Source organism: Cavia porcellus, unplaced genomic scaffold, assembly GCF_034190915.1.
Source record: "Cavia porcellus strain 051 isolate PalLab524CR breed Dunkin Hartley unplaced genomic scaffold, mCavPor4.1 scaffold_33, whole genome shotgun sequence".
Lineage (NCBI taxonomy): Eukaryota > Metazoa > Chordata > Mammalia > Rodentia > Caviidae > Cavia > Cavia porcellus.
Genome location: NW_026947516.1, coordinates 14,961,040 through 14,975,516, shown reverse-complemented (window position 1 = coordinate 14,975,516; position 14,477 = coordinate 14,961,040). Strand labels below are relative to the sequence as shown.

The 14,477-nt window shown below is 41.9% G+C and overlaps 2 protein-coding genes across 4 annotated transcripts; both read right to left on the bottom strand.

Annotated features, from left to right (window-relative positions):
• Positions 1 to 582: 582 nt before the first annotated feature.
• Rab9a (RAB9A, member RAS oncogene family) lies at positions 583 to 1,928 on the bottom strand. Its single transcript, XM_005000508.4, has one exon. The coding sequence runs from the start codon at positions 1,926 to 1,928 to the stop codon at positions 1,323 to 1,325; it is 606 nt and encodes a 201-aa protein (XP_005000565.1). The 3' UTR covers positions 583 to 1,322.
• Positions 1,917 to 14,266, bottom strand: LOC134474541 (TAF5-like RNA polymerase II p300/CBP-associated factor-associated factor 65 kDa subunit 5L). Of its 3 annotated transcripts, none has more exons than XR_010045383.1 (4): positions 8,766 to 14,266; positions 6,905 to 6,930; positions 5,541 to 5,776; positions 1,917 to 1,959 (listed from the first exon to the last, which is right to left on the bottom strand). XR_010045383.1 is itself a non-coding variant. In XM_063242762.1 (3 exons), exons 1-2 carry the CDS (start codon positions 10,434 to 10,436, stop codon positions 6,919 to 6,921), a joined length of 1,683 nt encoding a protein of 560 aa, XP_063098832.1. In that variant the 5' UTR covers positions 10,437 to 14,262; the 3' UTR covers positions 1,917 to 1,959; positions 6,905 to 6,918. The 3 variants fall into 3 exon arrangements, 1 of the variants encoding a protein (XP_063098832.1); XR_010045384.1 differs by having other exon boundaries at positions 5,541 to 5,664; XM_063242762.1 differs by lacking the exon at positions 5,541 to 5,776 and having other exon boundaries at positions 8,766 to 14,262.
• Between the last annotated feature and the right edge of the window lie 211 nt (positions 14,267 to 14,477).

Genomic DNA, 14,477 nt, shown 5'->3' with positions numbered 1-14,477 from the left:
GTTGAGAAAAAGCAAATTACCAGACATCGGGTGTAATTCTGACTTGCAAAAAGTATAGATAAGTCTATAAAGAAAAACAAGGAACAATAACATATTAACAATTTTTTATGGGATTATTTTTATACAGAGGATTATAGCTGGGGATGGGGTCAGTTATAATCAAAACCACAGCTCACTCTGACCTGAGAAAATGAGGGTGTTGCCCCAAATTTAAAATGTTCTCATATGACAAAATTCCCTTTTGTTTAGGAAATTCGACTTTAGAAGTTTATCTTACTGCAATGTTTTTTCAAGTAGTTCCCAATAGGTGGGGGTCAAGTCAATCTAGTTTTCAAATTCTACTCTCCTTGTGTGACATCTTCTTATCCCATGTCAATATGACCTTTAATAAGCCCACCGCCCTATAACTGAGGATCCCATCCATGTAAATTGTAGTGTGTGCTTTGATTTGCTTTCATAGGCCTCTCATCAGCAGGAAACATGAACTTGACTCACAAAAGACCACAATCTGCTTCATCAAGTCTGGTCACTACAGCAAGTCCTCATTTTAGAAGGAAAAACCTTGAGTGCAAACCACTACAATGCGGAGCAAGAGAGAAGACACCAAGTGTGCTCGCTTTATTAAGTAGCTGAGTAAACCAAGACACCCTATTATCCTGTACCCTCTCACAAAGTACAATTCCAACTGCTTCCTCCAAGAGTAATACAGCAAAGCTTCAGCATGAGGGGGAGGTGTTGGGTGCCTGCACAGCACACAAGTGGGGAGCAGCTGTGAGATCAATTCTAATGAACCTGTGAATGAATAGGACCTTTCTTGTTTCAAATCATCTTAAAGAGATGAAAACATACTCAAAAAGCAATCCAATATAAATGCATTAGACTTTGATCTTTAATATTATAACATTATTGCTTTAGATTTTTCCCTTGAACCAAGAATAGAATGCTAATTACATAAAAATATACACATAGAAAAGTAGTTTTCCCTTTTCCTGGGAAAAAACAATCCAAGTGTATCTTCTAGAATAGTCAATTTTTGTTTAATTATAATTAAAGTCTTGGTCATTTCTTATTAGCTCTAACTTACATATTCAAAGAAACATTAGACAACAGTTACAATTTAGAAAGGCAAGGTGCCATTACTGAGTAAATTGATTCTTCCAGAGTGGATGCGTCCCTTCTCCCACCAACTAATGAAGCAGCGACATACATTAATTTTATTAGTACATGACACACTGCTGCAAATCCTAATTCTCTTATCCACCCTTGTCCACCATGTGTGTATGTGTGAGTTGGTTAGAATGCACTGACCATCTATCTAACGATCAACAGCAGGATGAGCTAGGCTTGGGCTTTCGATGAAGATTGACGGTGTCTGTCTGAATCAAGTGATCAGACCTATCCTCAGTTGCAAGAACTCTTCGAACTGCTTCCTCAAAGGCTGCTGCAACATTGGTGGCATCTTTTGCACTTGTCTCAAAGTAAGGATAGTCGCCGTTGTCCCTGCACCAAGCTTGAGCTTCTTCTGTAGACACTTGCCGTTCGCTTATATCGACCTTGTTGCCCAAAATTACAAAAGGAAAGCTTTCAGGCTCTTTTACATCTGCATAATATATGAATTCTTTCTTCCAGTTACTCAAGTTCTGGAAACTCTGTGAATCATCAACACTAAAAGTAAGCAGGCAACAGTCAGAGCCTCTGTAAAAAGGCGTCCTCAGGCTTCGGAATCGTTCTTGACCAGCTGTGTCCCAAATCTGCATGGTGACAAAATGTCCATCCACCTCCAAATCTTTATTTAGAAATTCCACACCTATTGTATGGAAGAGCTGGGCATCAAACTTATTAGTTACATATCTGTTCATAAGAGAACTCTTCCCAACTCCACCATCTCCAAGGAGAATTACTTTTAAAAGTGATGATTTTCCTGCCATTATTAATTTAATGAGCTTTGACTTCAGAACCCTGTAAAATAAAAGTGAACCATTATATTCCTTTACACATGTACAGTCATCTACGTAATTTTAGGAATATCAATGCTTAAAACAAAGCACACAGCCGCTATTCCTTTCTTGCAAGAAGTTTCATATACTGAACTCTCAGCCAGGTTCCACCCTTGATCCTACCATTGTTCCAGACAGTAACTATAAAGGGCTCACTCTTCCCCTTTCCTGGGTCAGCTGGTTGTGAAGTTGGTGCTTAAGCCAAGTCTGCTCTGAAGACCTTGCTCTGACATCATGTTATGATCAGCCCCTTCAGGATCACAGTAAGCCCTCCCAACATTTATTAAAGAAGTGCTAAGAGACCAAAGTCCACAGATTTCTTTAGCAACTTCATACAGCCTTTCAATACTCCTTCTGCCAGGGATTTGCTCTATTGCTCTGAAGACAAGGCAAAGCCAGAGACTTCTAGAAGCCACTGATCTGGCCGTGAAATAAAATGAACAAACCACTGAGTTAATGCAGTTTATTTTCATTAGTAATACCATGCGAGCAGCAATGGAATTTTTAATAGCTTAGCATGCTACACTCACAACACATTTGGGCCATTCAAACTCTAACAAACACCACCTGTGCTACTTGCTGTTTATGTGTCTTCAACTGGAGTGAAAATCCAAAACAATGTGCCACTATACTGTGGCTCTCGTTGGGTGAGATTTCTGAGGTCTGCTGAGAGTTACTTCTAAGTGCTGGAGGGAACACTTCACACTGAATGCCGGTTTCAGTATTTTTACTATAGACAATTTCAAATGTATAAAACTTCTGAATAAAGAGAACAAAACAACAAACTCTTATGAACCCTAATCCCAGCTTTCTCAGTTATCAACATCTGGCAAATCCTGTTTCCTATTCATTACACCAGGCCCTTCTTTGTCCTGTTATATTAAATCAGATTATGTAAGCTCTAGATATTTCAGTAGTAAATAGTTTCTAAATATATTACAATCTGTGAAGGAAAACTTCAGTGCCTCAGTGTGCAAAGAATTTTACATAGTGATGGCAACGTTTAACAGCCAGTCACTGGCCATACACGGCCGTTAGGTATGTATGTGGTCAATGAGAGTGAGAAAGTGAATGTGCAATTTTATTATTATTTTGCTGCCAGAGATTGAACTCAGGGCCTTGCACATGCTAAGTACGCATCTGACCACACTAAAGCTATACCTCCAGCACCAATTAATTAATTTTAACTAATTTAAATGGCCACACTGACAGCGCCAATAACTACTGGCTTAGCTCTGAAGCAAAAATGGTTCTTAACCTCAATATCAAAGCAGATTATAATATCCAGATCTTGGAAACAACCTAAATGCCCATTGACTGAGTAATGGATAAAAAAAGATGTGGCATTTCTATATAATGGAACACTATTCGGCCATAAAGAATGAAAAACTGGACACTTTTTATAGGTAAACGGATACATCTTGAGAACATACTTATTAGTGAAATAAATGTCACACATATAAACATTGTATTGTTTCATTAGTATGATAAGGAAAAAACACGTATTTTGTCCAAGAGAGAATAACTTAAGCCAAGCAACGACTCAGGTTACACCTGCCTTTATTTTAATGCACTGTGAGCCATTTTGAGTTGACTTTTGGATGTCTTAAGAAATTTTTGCTGTGCCATAAGGTTTGGGTTATTTGCATATGGATGTCCAGTTGTTCCAGTATATTTATTGAAGGTACGATCCTTTCTCCACTTAATTGTTTTTGCATCTTTGCCAGAAATCAACTGTCTGTTATATGGGTATCTATTTTGTGACTTTTTGTTTCTTTATCAAAGTTGCTTAGATTATTCTGAGTCTTCTATTTTTACAGAAATTTAAGAATCAAAATGTTAATCCATATGAAAAATGATGTTGGCAGTTTGATAAGGAATTGTGTTCTGATCTTTATTATTTTCTTCTATTCGTTTCTAGTTTTATTCTATTTTTAATTTCTCAAGGAAAGATATGAGGGTATTTCATTACTTTCCTTTTTCTAATAAATGTACTTGGTATTAAAAGAAAAAAAGTAGATATTGTGACTTGCTGAGTGGGAAGGTAATAAAGACATGAACAATGATTGTTTTATTGACTAGGATAAATTTGCAAAACCACTACAGTAAACATTATCTGACTAACTTGTCATATGCAAATGTGAATTAGTATAATGTAACTGAACATGTAAGAATTCTGCATTTCTGCTGTATTTTGCATAATGAAAAGCAAATGAGTGGAAACATGACTTAAAAAGACAGATTCCTTACCCTATCTCTTTCAAATTACCATTCCTGTAAGGACCACTATAATTTATAAAAATTAAACTATCCAACAAAAGTACATTTCTGCTGTATTTTACATAATGAAAAACTAATGAATGGAAACATGATTAAAAATGACAGGGGCGGGAATTTAGCTCAGCAGCATAAGCGTCTGTCTTGCAAGCATGCGGTCGTTGAGTTCGATCCCCAGTAACAACAACAAGACAGATTCCTTACCCTCTTTCAGATTACCACTCCCACGATGACCATGGTGATTTATAAAATGTAAACTATCCAACAAAAGTGCAAAGATTATCAAAATGTTGCTCTGCTTAATGCCTTGACTACATACATTAATGTTAGAGAAAAACAAAACAACCTCAAAGCCAGGAATGCTGAAGCATGCATGTAAGCCCATCACTCTCAGAGGCTAAGGCAGGAGGATCTCAAGTTTAAATCTAGCCCAGGCAACTTAGCAGGACCCTATCTCAAAGTTAAAAAAAAAAAATTAAAAAGGGCTAAGGATGCAGCTCAGTGTGAAGACCCAGGATTCAATCCCTAATGCTGAAAATAACAATAATAAATTTTTTTTAACCTGTAAAACAACCTCAAGCTCCTTAATCTCTTACTGCAGGAAACAAATTCACTAAATCAGTTCCTTTATTTTGAATCTTGCTTTAGCAACTACAACTTTTTAAAAAAGATTACCAATACCCCTAAAACAAAACAAAACAACTACAGCCATGTGCCACATGACATTTTAGTCAATAGCAGATCACATATAACATGGTGGTCACACAGATTATAATGACGCAGAAAAACTTATCACCTGGTGATGCAGCTGGCCTCATACAACCAACTCCCCACCTGTTTATGGTGATTCTAGTGGAAATCAACCTACCACGCTGCTGGTAATATAAGAAGGATACCATGCACATAATATCTGGTAATAAATGACTGGCATCAATTGATGTACTTACTATATTTTTTCATTATGCTAGCATGTACTTCTACTTATTAAAAAATGTACTGTCAAACAGTATACCATGTCACACTGCATGTCACAAGGCCATGTCTAGTAATGGACCTGTACCATTTAGGTTTCTACCTATACCACTTAGATTTGTCAAAGCACTCTACGACGTTCGTTTCTCAGAATTTACCCTGTTGTTAAACAATTGTATGAGATGTGACTGAAAAAAACACAGCAAATGTTTCAATTTTCAAAATGACAGTAAAAGACACATTGCCATTAACATCTCTCAAAATACTCTTTACTTGTGAACACACTTATCTCACCATTCTTGCCACTTCCTGAAGCAGTTCTGGAAGTTCTCTCACGTGAGTGTATTTAGTTACACTGTTGTGGCTGCCGTGATATCCAGAATCCATTCAGAACATTCACCTTTCATGGTCATTTTGACTTTGGGGAAGAGCCAGAAATTGCAAGGTGCCAGAGCCAGTGAATAAGGCAGGTGAGGACACACCATGATGTTTTTATTTGACAGAAATCACCACAAACCTTTGATCACAAACTGTGACCAAAAAATACAATGAATGTTTAAAATTGTATTACAGTAAAAGATATAATACCATTAATCTCTCTCAAAATGCTCCTCTTTGCTTTGGACACATCCCATCATTGTTGGCAATGCTTTGAATGGTTTTAAGTACGCACTATGTTTTTGGTCACCTCTGTTATTTCAACACAGGATAATGTGTAATGCTCCCTTAAAATGACTACAATTCTTTAATAGTTTATTCTGCAGTGACTGAGGACTAAGGTCAACTTCGAGAACAAGGTACCCAGCCTTAAGTTTGCCTAGGCACCTCCTCCTCACATTTAAGCTATATATTAATATAATTATAAACAGCTAATGGACATTAAAAATAATCCTTGTTTTTATCTAAAAAGAGTAGAATCTTTTGAAACTACTTTCATAAGGTAAAGAAAAAAAAGTATCCCTCTACACTATATTATTTTAAAATTTACCTAAAGATATAATGTGAAGTCTCTTATATTTGGGATAATTGTCCAAAGGCAATAATCTTCAAGGTTAAAACACTACTTTAAGACTGACAGTGCAGCTCAGTGGTACAATTGCCTAGCACACATGTAGCCTTGGGTCCTATGTCCAGGACCACAAAACAAAACAAAACAAAAAAATACACTTTGGGCCCAGGGGTTTAGCTCAGCAGCACAAGCACCTGCCTGGCAAGTGTGAGGTCATGAGTTCCATCCCCGGTACCAAAAAAACACACACAAAAAAACCCCACATTGGGGCTGGGGATTTAGCTCAGCGGCATAAGCACCTGCCTTGCAAGCAGGCAGTCATGAGTTCAATCCCTGGTACCGATAAAAAGGAAAAAGACAAAAAAAAAAAAAAAAAACCCACACTTTAATAATTCAGCTAAACTCTACAAATAAAAAAATATGAGTAAGAAAAGCATATTACAGCCAGACATGGTGGCACACCCCAGCACCCTGAGAGGTTGAGGCAGGACGATTGCAAGTTCAATCCCAGTCTGGGCAACTGAACGACTTAGTGAGACCCTGTTTCAAAAAGGGCTAAGGAGAAAGCTTAGTGCAAAGGCCCTGGGTTCAATCCTCAGTACCACATACATACACAAAAGCATTATTACATAAGTCAGAACTCTCTTACCTTTATAATTCAGTTCAAACCATTATCTGCAAAGAAAAAAATTAGAAAGTTCACATTAATAATGTTTTCAGAACTCAAATGTTCTAAGTATCTGAATTCTATTTGCAGTCAATACTTAACCTAAAAGAAATATCATATCTAAATTTTGTTCATGATCTAAGCCTAAAAAATCTTACACCAAGTATTACAATTTAATCAGTTTGAGTTTTTTTTACCTGTTCACATTTCTTTTCTGAGTTTCATACTCAGAGACAGCTGTAAAATTAAAAAATGAATAATATTTCATTCTTTCTTTAAAACTTGTCCAAAACTGGGTAGCAGAGAATTAAGTTGTAGGGGGCTAGGGATTTAGCTCAGTGGCCTAAGTGCCTGCTTGGCAAGCACCAGGTTGTAAGTACAAGCCTTGCTACCAAAAAAAAGAGAGAGAAAGAATTAAGTTGTATTCCAGAGAACAGAATCAAGATAGCATAACACAAACAGCACAAACAAAAGCCGTGTAAGGGAGGAGTACAGTATGACACAAGAAGCACCAGGCTGAGGCTAAAGGCACCACAGGGCTGTCAAACTCATGGGTGGTCAAGGTAAAAATGGAACTGCCCTTGCAGGTAGGCACATACAACCAGAAAGAAGTCAGATCCTGTGTCAAGAGCCAAAGAGCACAGCCCAGAGTTGGAGTTATGTGATATCCTGAAACCTCCAGGAACATGAGCAACAATTGGAGGGCTGGGGTGCAATTGAGTGACAGAGTACTTGCCTAGCATACGTGAAGCCCTGGGTTCAATCTCTAGTACCACACAACAGCCAGCTAGCAACACTAGTACCTCCTAGGTACCGTTGGGAAGTCACTCAGATGAAATGAGTATTTCATCACAGTGCCAGGTTCCCTGGATTAGCATAACATTTCTGCAGAATGAATACAGAAAAAAAGTCTTCACTGGTGGTTTTACAGACAGGTTCCTGTTACAGCCATATCCTATTTCAAATTTCAGAGCTACAGGAAGGACAAATGAAAAAGGAATCAGGCCTACATAAGGGAGCCAAAGGATCCAATTCAACCCGAACGTTTCTCAATGGTGCCTCTAGGGAGCCAGGCTCAAGTGCCAGGTGTCTCAGCCCAAACCTGTTTTGACAACCCTGCCACCCCCTGCCCATCCTTATAAAAAGCAAAGACAATCTTTTGTGGGACTTACATGTATCAGTCCTTAACTCATAAATTTAGTCAAGGGAAAAAAATATGTTATTCTTCAAAATGCTGATATTTAGGGGCAAAGCCACAATAGCAGCTAAGGCTGATGGGACCCTTCAATACGCCAACACTGAATTTACTCCTCAGAAACTCCTATATTACAGATGAGGAGACTGACTCAGAGACACTAATATACCTGGTTTAACAGCATAAAATAGTAAAAAGTGGGATCAAGATAAACGCAGCTGAAGCAGATACTTAGCCCACTAGTTTATGTCAATTGCAACTGCTTTTGCATCTGTCAGAAGGCTTTGTTGTTGTTGCAGATATACTGAAAATAAACACTCAAGAGTGTTCGTGAAAATACACTTTATTAGAAAACAAAACGTAACTGTCAAAAAGGAGAACTATTTAATCCTTTTCTCAAACATTACAATTTTATTCTCAGGGCATAACTTGATATGTAATCCAAGCCCTGCAACACTGGGGCACTAGGGAAAATTGGGAGGAAAGAAAGGAAGGTCTTTCACAGTTCACAGTGCAGCCAAAGGCCTCCCGACACAACCCGGTGGGCTCCAGCCAAGGTAAGCATTACTGTTGCTGATCCTCCTGCGCAACTCCAGTCACCAGAAGCTGGTTGGAGCCCATGAATTGCACACTCAGCAGCTTGCTCACCTGCCCAGTGTAGACCCCCAAGAGCTCGCTAGAGGCGCCTGGGAAGCGAGGTGTGCCTTGTGTGCTCTGGATGTCCCAGACACGAACCGAATTGTCCATGGAGGCAGAGGCCACTAGAGCACTGTCTGAGCTGAAGGTGAGGCTGGTGATATTATCCTCATGGCCTCTCAAGTCTTTATAAAGAGTCCCGGAAGCCAAGTCCCACAGCTTCAACCCCTGATCTTCACCAGCAGATGCCAAGTACTTTCCATTAGGAGAGAAGGCGAGAGCAAGCACGGAGCCATGGTGGCCGGTGAAAAGCCGCACAGAGGATCCCTGCTGGGCATCCCATAGCCGCACGGTCTGGTCGGTGGAGCCGGTAGCGAGGTAGTTGGAATTCGGGTGGAACTTGATACAGTCCACATCGGCCAAGTGTCCCGCCAAAATTCTCAGCGGGTACGTGCGATCAAAGGTCCACAGCCTGGCAGTGCGGTCGACAGAGCAGCTGGCGAAGTACAAATTGTATGGGCTGACGTCCAGGTCCCACACCGGGTAGGCATGTCCTTCGTACCGCACAGTGTTGGTGAAGGTGTTCAGGTCCCAGAACCGGATGGACGTATCCTCTGAAGAAGAGAGCAGCCCCGTGCTGTCAGGGAGGAAGCGCACACTGTACACAGGCCCAGCGTGCCCCCGAAGGAGCTTCACCTCTGTGCCTATGCTACCCTCCTCAACCTCCTCTTGCTCCAGGAGGTCACAAGCCAGGTGAACTTGCGAGACATCCGCAATGTGGGGCTCAGACTTCAGCTTCACAGAACACAGGCTCCAGAGTTTTATGCTGGAGTTGTCAAAGCCGGCAGCGAGCAGCTTGTCATTGCGGGCGACCTCGGCCGTGTTTAGCTGCTGCTGCGTGTTGGTAAAGGTGTAGAAGCGTAGTGCGATAAGGGAGGGCGGCCCGGCCCGGACGCGCCTGATGCTCTCCTGCAAGGCCTCCAGGGCGTCCTCATCGTGCTGCAAGCTGACCAGTACAGGGCTGAGCTCCTGCGGGGTGTCTGCGCCGCTCTTGCGCTGGGTGTCTGCTGCCCCCGCAGGCTGCACGTCCAGCTGGATGTGCACCGTGAGGACCTGGCACAGGGCAGCGTTGTTCTCACTCTGCAGGTAACGCATTAGGAAGTGGTAGCCATCTTCCTTGAGGCGCACCACATACTTGTTTTCTAGGAAGTTGCAGAGTCGAGGGTAGGCCAGGATGTCCTGGGCGATGTGGGTGGCCCCCAGCTGCTCGATAATGTCCCTCTGGCTCTCGTCCTGCAGGAAGTGGCCGTGGAAGCGGTTGTAGAAACTTTCCACTGCGCTCCTTGGGCCGCTCTCCACCAGGCCAAGCAGGAGGTAGACAAAGAATGGGTAGAGCAGCGGCTTAATGTCGCAGTGCGACGGGGTGTCTGACTCGTGGAGGAACTGCCACAGTCGGCCAAACTGTTCCTCAGCCTGCTGGGGACCCCCGTAGCACGGGGCGGCGGCCACAAGGTTGTCACTGCCCGACTCTGCCTGCACGAAGAGGCGGGCCGCCATTTCCTCAGGGCTCTGCTGCAAGCGTAAGCCTTGACTCGTGGATGGCTGCTCCTCGACCTTATACTGTCGGTCCTTCAAGTACTGGGTCGCCGCCAACTGAAGCTGCTCCTTACGCTTTCGCTTCATGACTTCCACGTCGGCACACCTGCCTAACGAATCTTTGTCACCGCCGTCGCCAGACTAGGCCAAGCCAAACGGAGGCCAAACGGAGACCGTTGGAAGCCGCTGACGTCGCCGTTGTGCGCAGCCGCAGTGTGCACCTGTGCCCCTCCCCCGCTCTGCCCTTCGGTCCACTTACTCAAGGCCCGCCCTCCATGACCCCACTCTGGGTGGCAGCCCGGTCATACCTGAGGTGCCCAGTAAGAGCCTTTCAACTTGCTCTGTTCTGCTATCTGGATGTGCAAGAGAACAAGTTAAAGGGACAGAACTACTACCCTCTGATGATGGATCACTAGTGTACAGTACATTTGAGTGTGCCTATGTTTTACTGGAGTTTAAGTGGTTTAAAATATCACTTAAGTGAAACGTGAATCACACACCTGCAGACTCTCTTCTGAAGCCGCTTTATGGAACAGACAGGAAAATACTTTTTCAACAAATATTTTTGTTGAGTGCCACGATGCCCAGACACTGGGCCATGCCCAAAGTCCCTTAAGTCACAACTGTGGCAGTCCTATGAAATGAGGTACTTGGGATAGCTTAGAACTACTGACAGCCAAAACTCAAAAGAGCAGGTGGAGGCGGTGGTGTACGTTTGTAATGGCAGCACTTCAGGAGGCTGAAGCAGGATAGACAATTCCAACTCCCACCTGGGCAATTTAGCATTTTAGGGAGACCCTATTTTAAAAATAGGTGCTGAGAATGTAGCTCAGGGTGAAGGCCCAGGGTTCAATCCCCAGTACAGCCTATCAACCAATCAATGCATGCTTAAAAAATTGTGCAGGGGAGTCTGCCTACCGTCTCCCTCCTTGATAGGCACAACTGTAGGGGAGGGGACAAAACATGAGACCCCTTCAATCAGGTCCTGCATGCCTGTGTGATTTTAGCCATCAGAAGGACTTCCTGTGCATATAACACAGTCCTGTAACATTAAGCTAAGTATTTCACCTGCAGAGCAACAGTTAAAGAAAAGCACTGTCTTTCAACAGAGGAAGGAAACTGGGTAGTGTTACACTGTGTTAATGAAAGACCATACATGGGTTTCCATTGGGGGTGTTTCATGTCTTGATGTTCATTTTGGCCATGCATTGTCCTTGGAGACACAGCTCTCAGCGATGTGACTCCAAGGGAGGGGATTTGATTTGACCCAGGTTTGAGCACAAGCGAAGCTCAGCAGTAAAGGGATGGACTTATGCAAGGCCCTGCCAAGGAGGCCTGGCCCTGGCATGGACTAGGAGTAGCCCAGGAAGGCCTGAGCACCTGGAAACTGGAGAGGAGGAGTATGCTAGGTAGACAGAGCTGGAGGACCAGGTCCTGGCGTGGGCAGGGCTTCAGAAGCCACAGGAAGATTTCGCCACTGCCCTATGATAATGGAAAACCTCCAAGGCAGCATCAGGAGTGGCTGACTCTATCAGATCCTGAGTAACTCTTCAAAGGGACAATGAGTTGCAGGTGAGAGGAGGAGGAGGAGGTCGAAGAATCCATCCAGGTAGAGCTGGGATACATGTCCTCATGACCCCGGGCCACTGCCAGTGGGGTTTAGAAATGCAAATGAGAACAGTGGTACTGATCTCCCACTAACATTTTCACCATGTGACTTCAAGCTGCACCTGGCTCCCCCCAATTCCTCCGCCCCATCCCTTGTATACGCAGCTGGATTTCATCCCCTCCCAAACACCTGCATCTCTGACTGAACCCTCTTCCCTTGTGCTGCTCACACCTACACATGCCTTTACTGTTTACCACACATAAGTCTGTAACTGACCTATTTTGTGTAGTAAAAACGAAACAGCCTCTCTAAAAAGATATATATCATACCACTTGTCACTTTTTCAGACAATGCCTAAAAATGCACATATTATTCTAAAATCACCTTTCTACCAAAAGAAAGAAAACCATAAAAAATGTCTAGCTGGGCAAATGGAAATGATTTAAATGTCTGCTCAGGGAGTGCTCTGAACAACCTGAGACACAGAGACATAGGATTATACCCAGTAACATGATGAAATCAAGCAGCATGCTTATGGGCCTCACTCTGTAAGGCATACAGATTTACATTAAAGTCTATAAGAAAACCTAGAATAATTTGAGAAACCTAAGAATAATTGAGAACCTAGAATACTGAGTTCAGTCATCAAAGTTCCAATTTGGTTCCAAAGTGACAGTTTTTAAATACCAAAAGTATTTTTTAAAGCTTCATTTTCAATCGAAGCCTAACTCTGCACACTACAATTAAAATGAAATGGAAACCATTCATTAAAATTTTCTTCAAGTACCCACCAGGTATCAAGGATATCACTTTCTGAACTTTTCAGTAGCTTCCATATATGAAGTACCAATTCAGTATGACAACAAAAGCAAGAGGCACAAAAGAAAAAATAATCTGAACACCTCCGATTAATCAGTTAAAAAAGACCAAATTACTCAATTTAAAACTGGGCAAAAATGCTAATGACATTAGCCAATACTGTAGCGAAAATGCGAATCAAAACTGCAATGAAATAGCACTTTTCACCTTTGGTGGCTAAAATTAAAGGCAGATAATAACAAGGACATGAAGAAAACATGGAACCTTCATACACTACTAGTGGGACTGTAAAATGGTACACCGGTGAGAAAAAAGTTTTGCAATTCCCAAACAGTTCCTCTTCTAGGCGTATATCCAACATAAAAGTTGGTACATGAATGTTCAGTTACACTAGTCATAATAGCCAAAACGTAGAAACAACCCTAACATCCATCAACTGATGAATACATAAAACATGGCATATCTAGTACAATGCTGTAATGTGGGGGGCACTTCAAACACATTATGCTAAGTGAAAGAAACCACACACAAAAGCCTGCATGATATTTGATTTTATTTATCTGAAATGTTTCAACATGGGCAGGAAGGTAGACCTGTACTTGCCAGAAGATTGGGCGAGGATGGGAAATAAGGAGTGATTGGTAACAGGTTTGGGTTTTTTTTTGGGGGGGGGGTAGTGAAAATATTCTGGATGGTAATGATGGTTGCACAACTTTGTGAATACTGTATGCTAAAAACCACTGAACTATATAACAGAGTGAACTCATTCTGAGAACTAGAAATACTATCCTAGAATTGGATTTACACGACTGGAGCTGCAAGTGATCTTGTCCCTTTAAATCAATCAGTTACACATACAACAGAGAGTACCTCTGGATCACAATACCACGTGTTAGTACCAACATATGCTGTTTGTGGCACATGCTAATCTGAATGGAAAGTTGGCCAACCAGGTCACTAGAATAAAAATGAACAACGTTTTCAAGAGCTAACTCAAAGACAAAAAAGAGCCTTTTATGCCAATTTTTTCTGTTTTGTTCTTTTTGTTTGTGGTACTAGGGACCAAACCCAGGGGCTCACGCATGCTAGGCAAGCACTCTACCACAGAGCTACATCCTGTGGTCTTTCAAAACATTTTTACTTTGAAAATCTATATAGCTATATATACAGGTAGAGAGGCACTACTTTCTCTCAAGAGATACTTGTAGAAGGAAAAAGCTGGTGGACAGAAGCGAGAATTTCACTTTATATTTGATATCTTTCCAAAATCCAAAAAAATGGCCAGGTGTGGTGGGCTCATGCCTATAATCTCAGCACTAGAGGCTGAGGTAGGATAACTGCTGTGAGCTCAAGTCCAGCCTCAGCACAGTGAAACTCTGTCTCAAAAAGAACAAAAAAGGGGCTAGGGATTTAGTTCAGCGGCATAAGCACCTGCCTTGCAAGCAGGCAGTCGTGAGTTCGATCCCCGGTACCGATAAAAATGAAAAAGGTAAAAAAAAAAAACTAAAGTCCAGAAAAATTTTAGTATATATTATCATTACTTCTTTTTTTTTTTTCCATTTTTTATCGGTACCAGGGATCGAACTCACGACCACCTGCTTGCAAGGCAGGCGCTTATGCCGCTGAGCTAAATCCCCAGCCCCATATTATCATTACTTCTAATGAAACAAGTTTTTAAAAACTTTTACTTTGAGACAGGG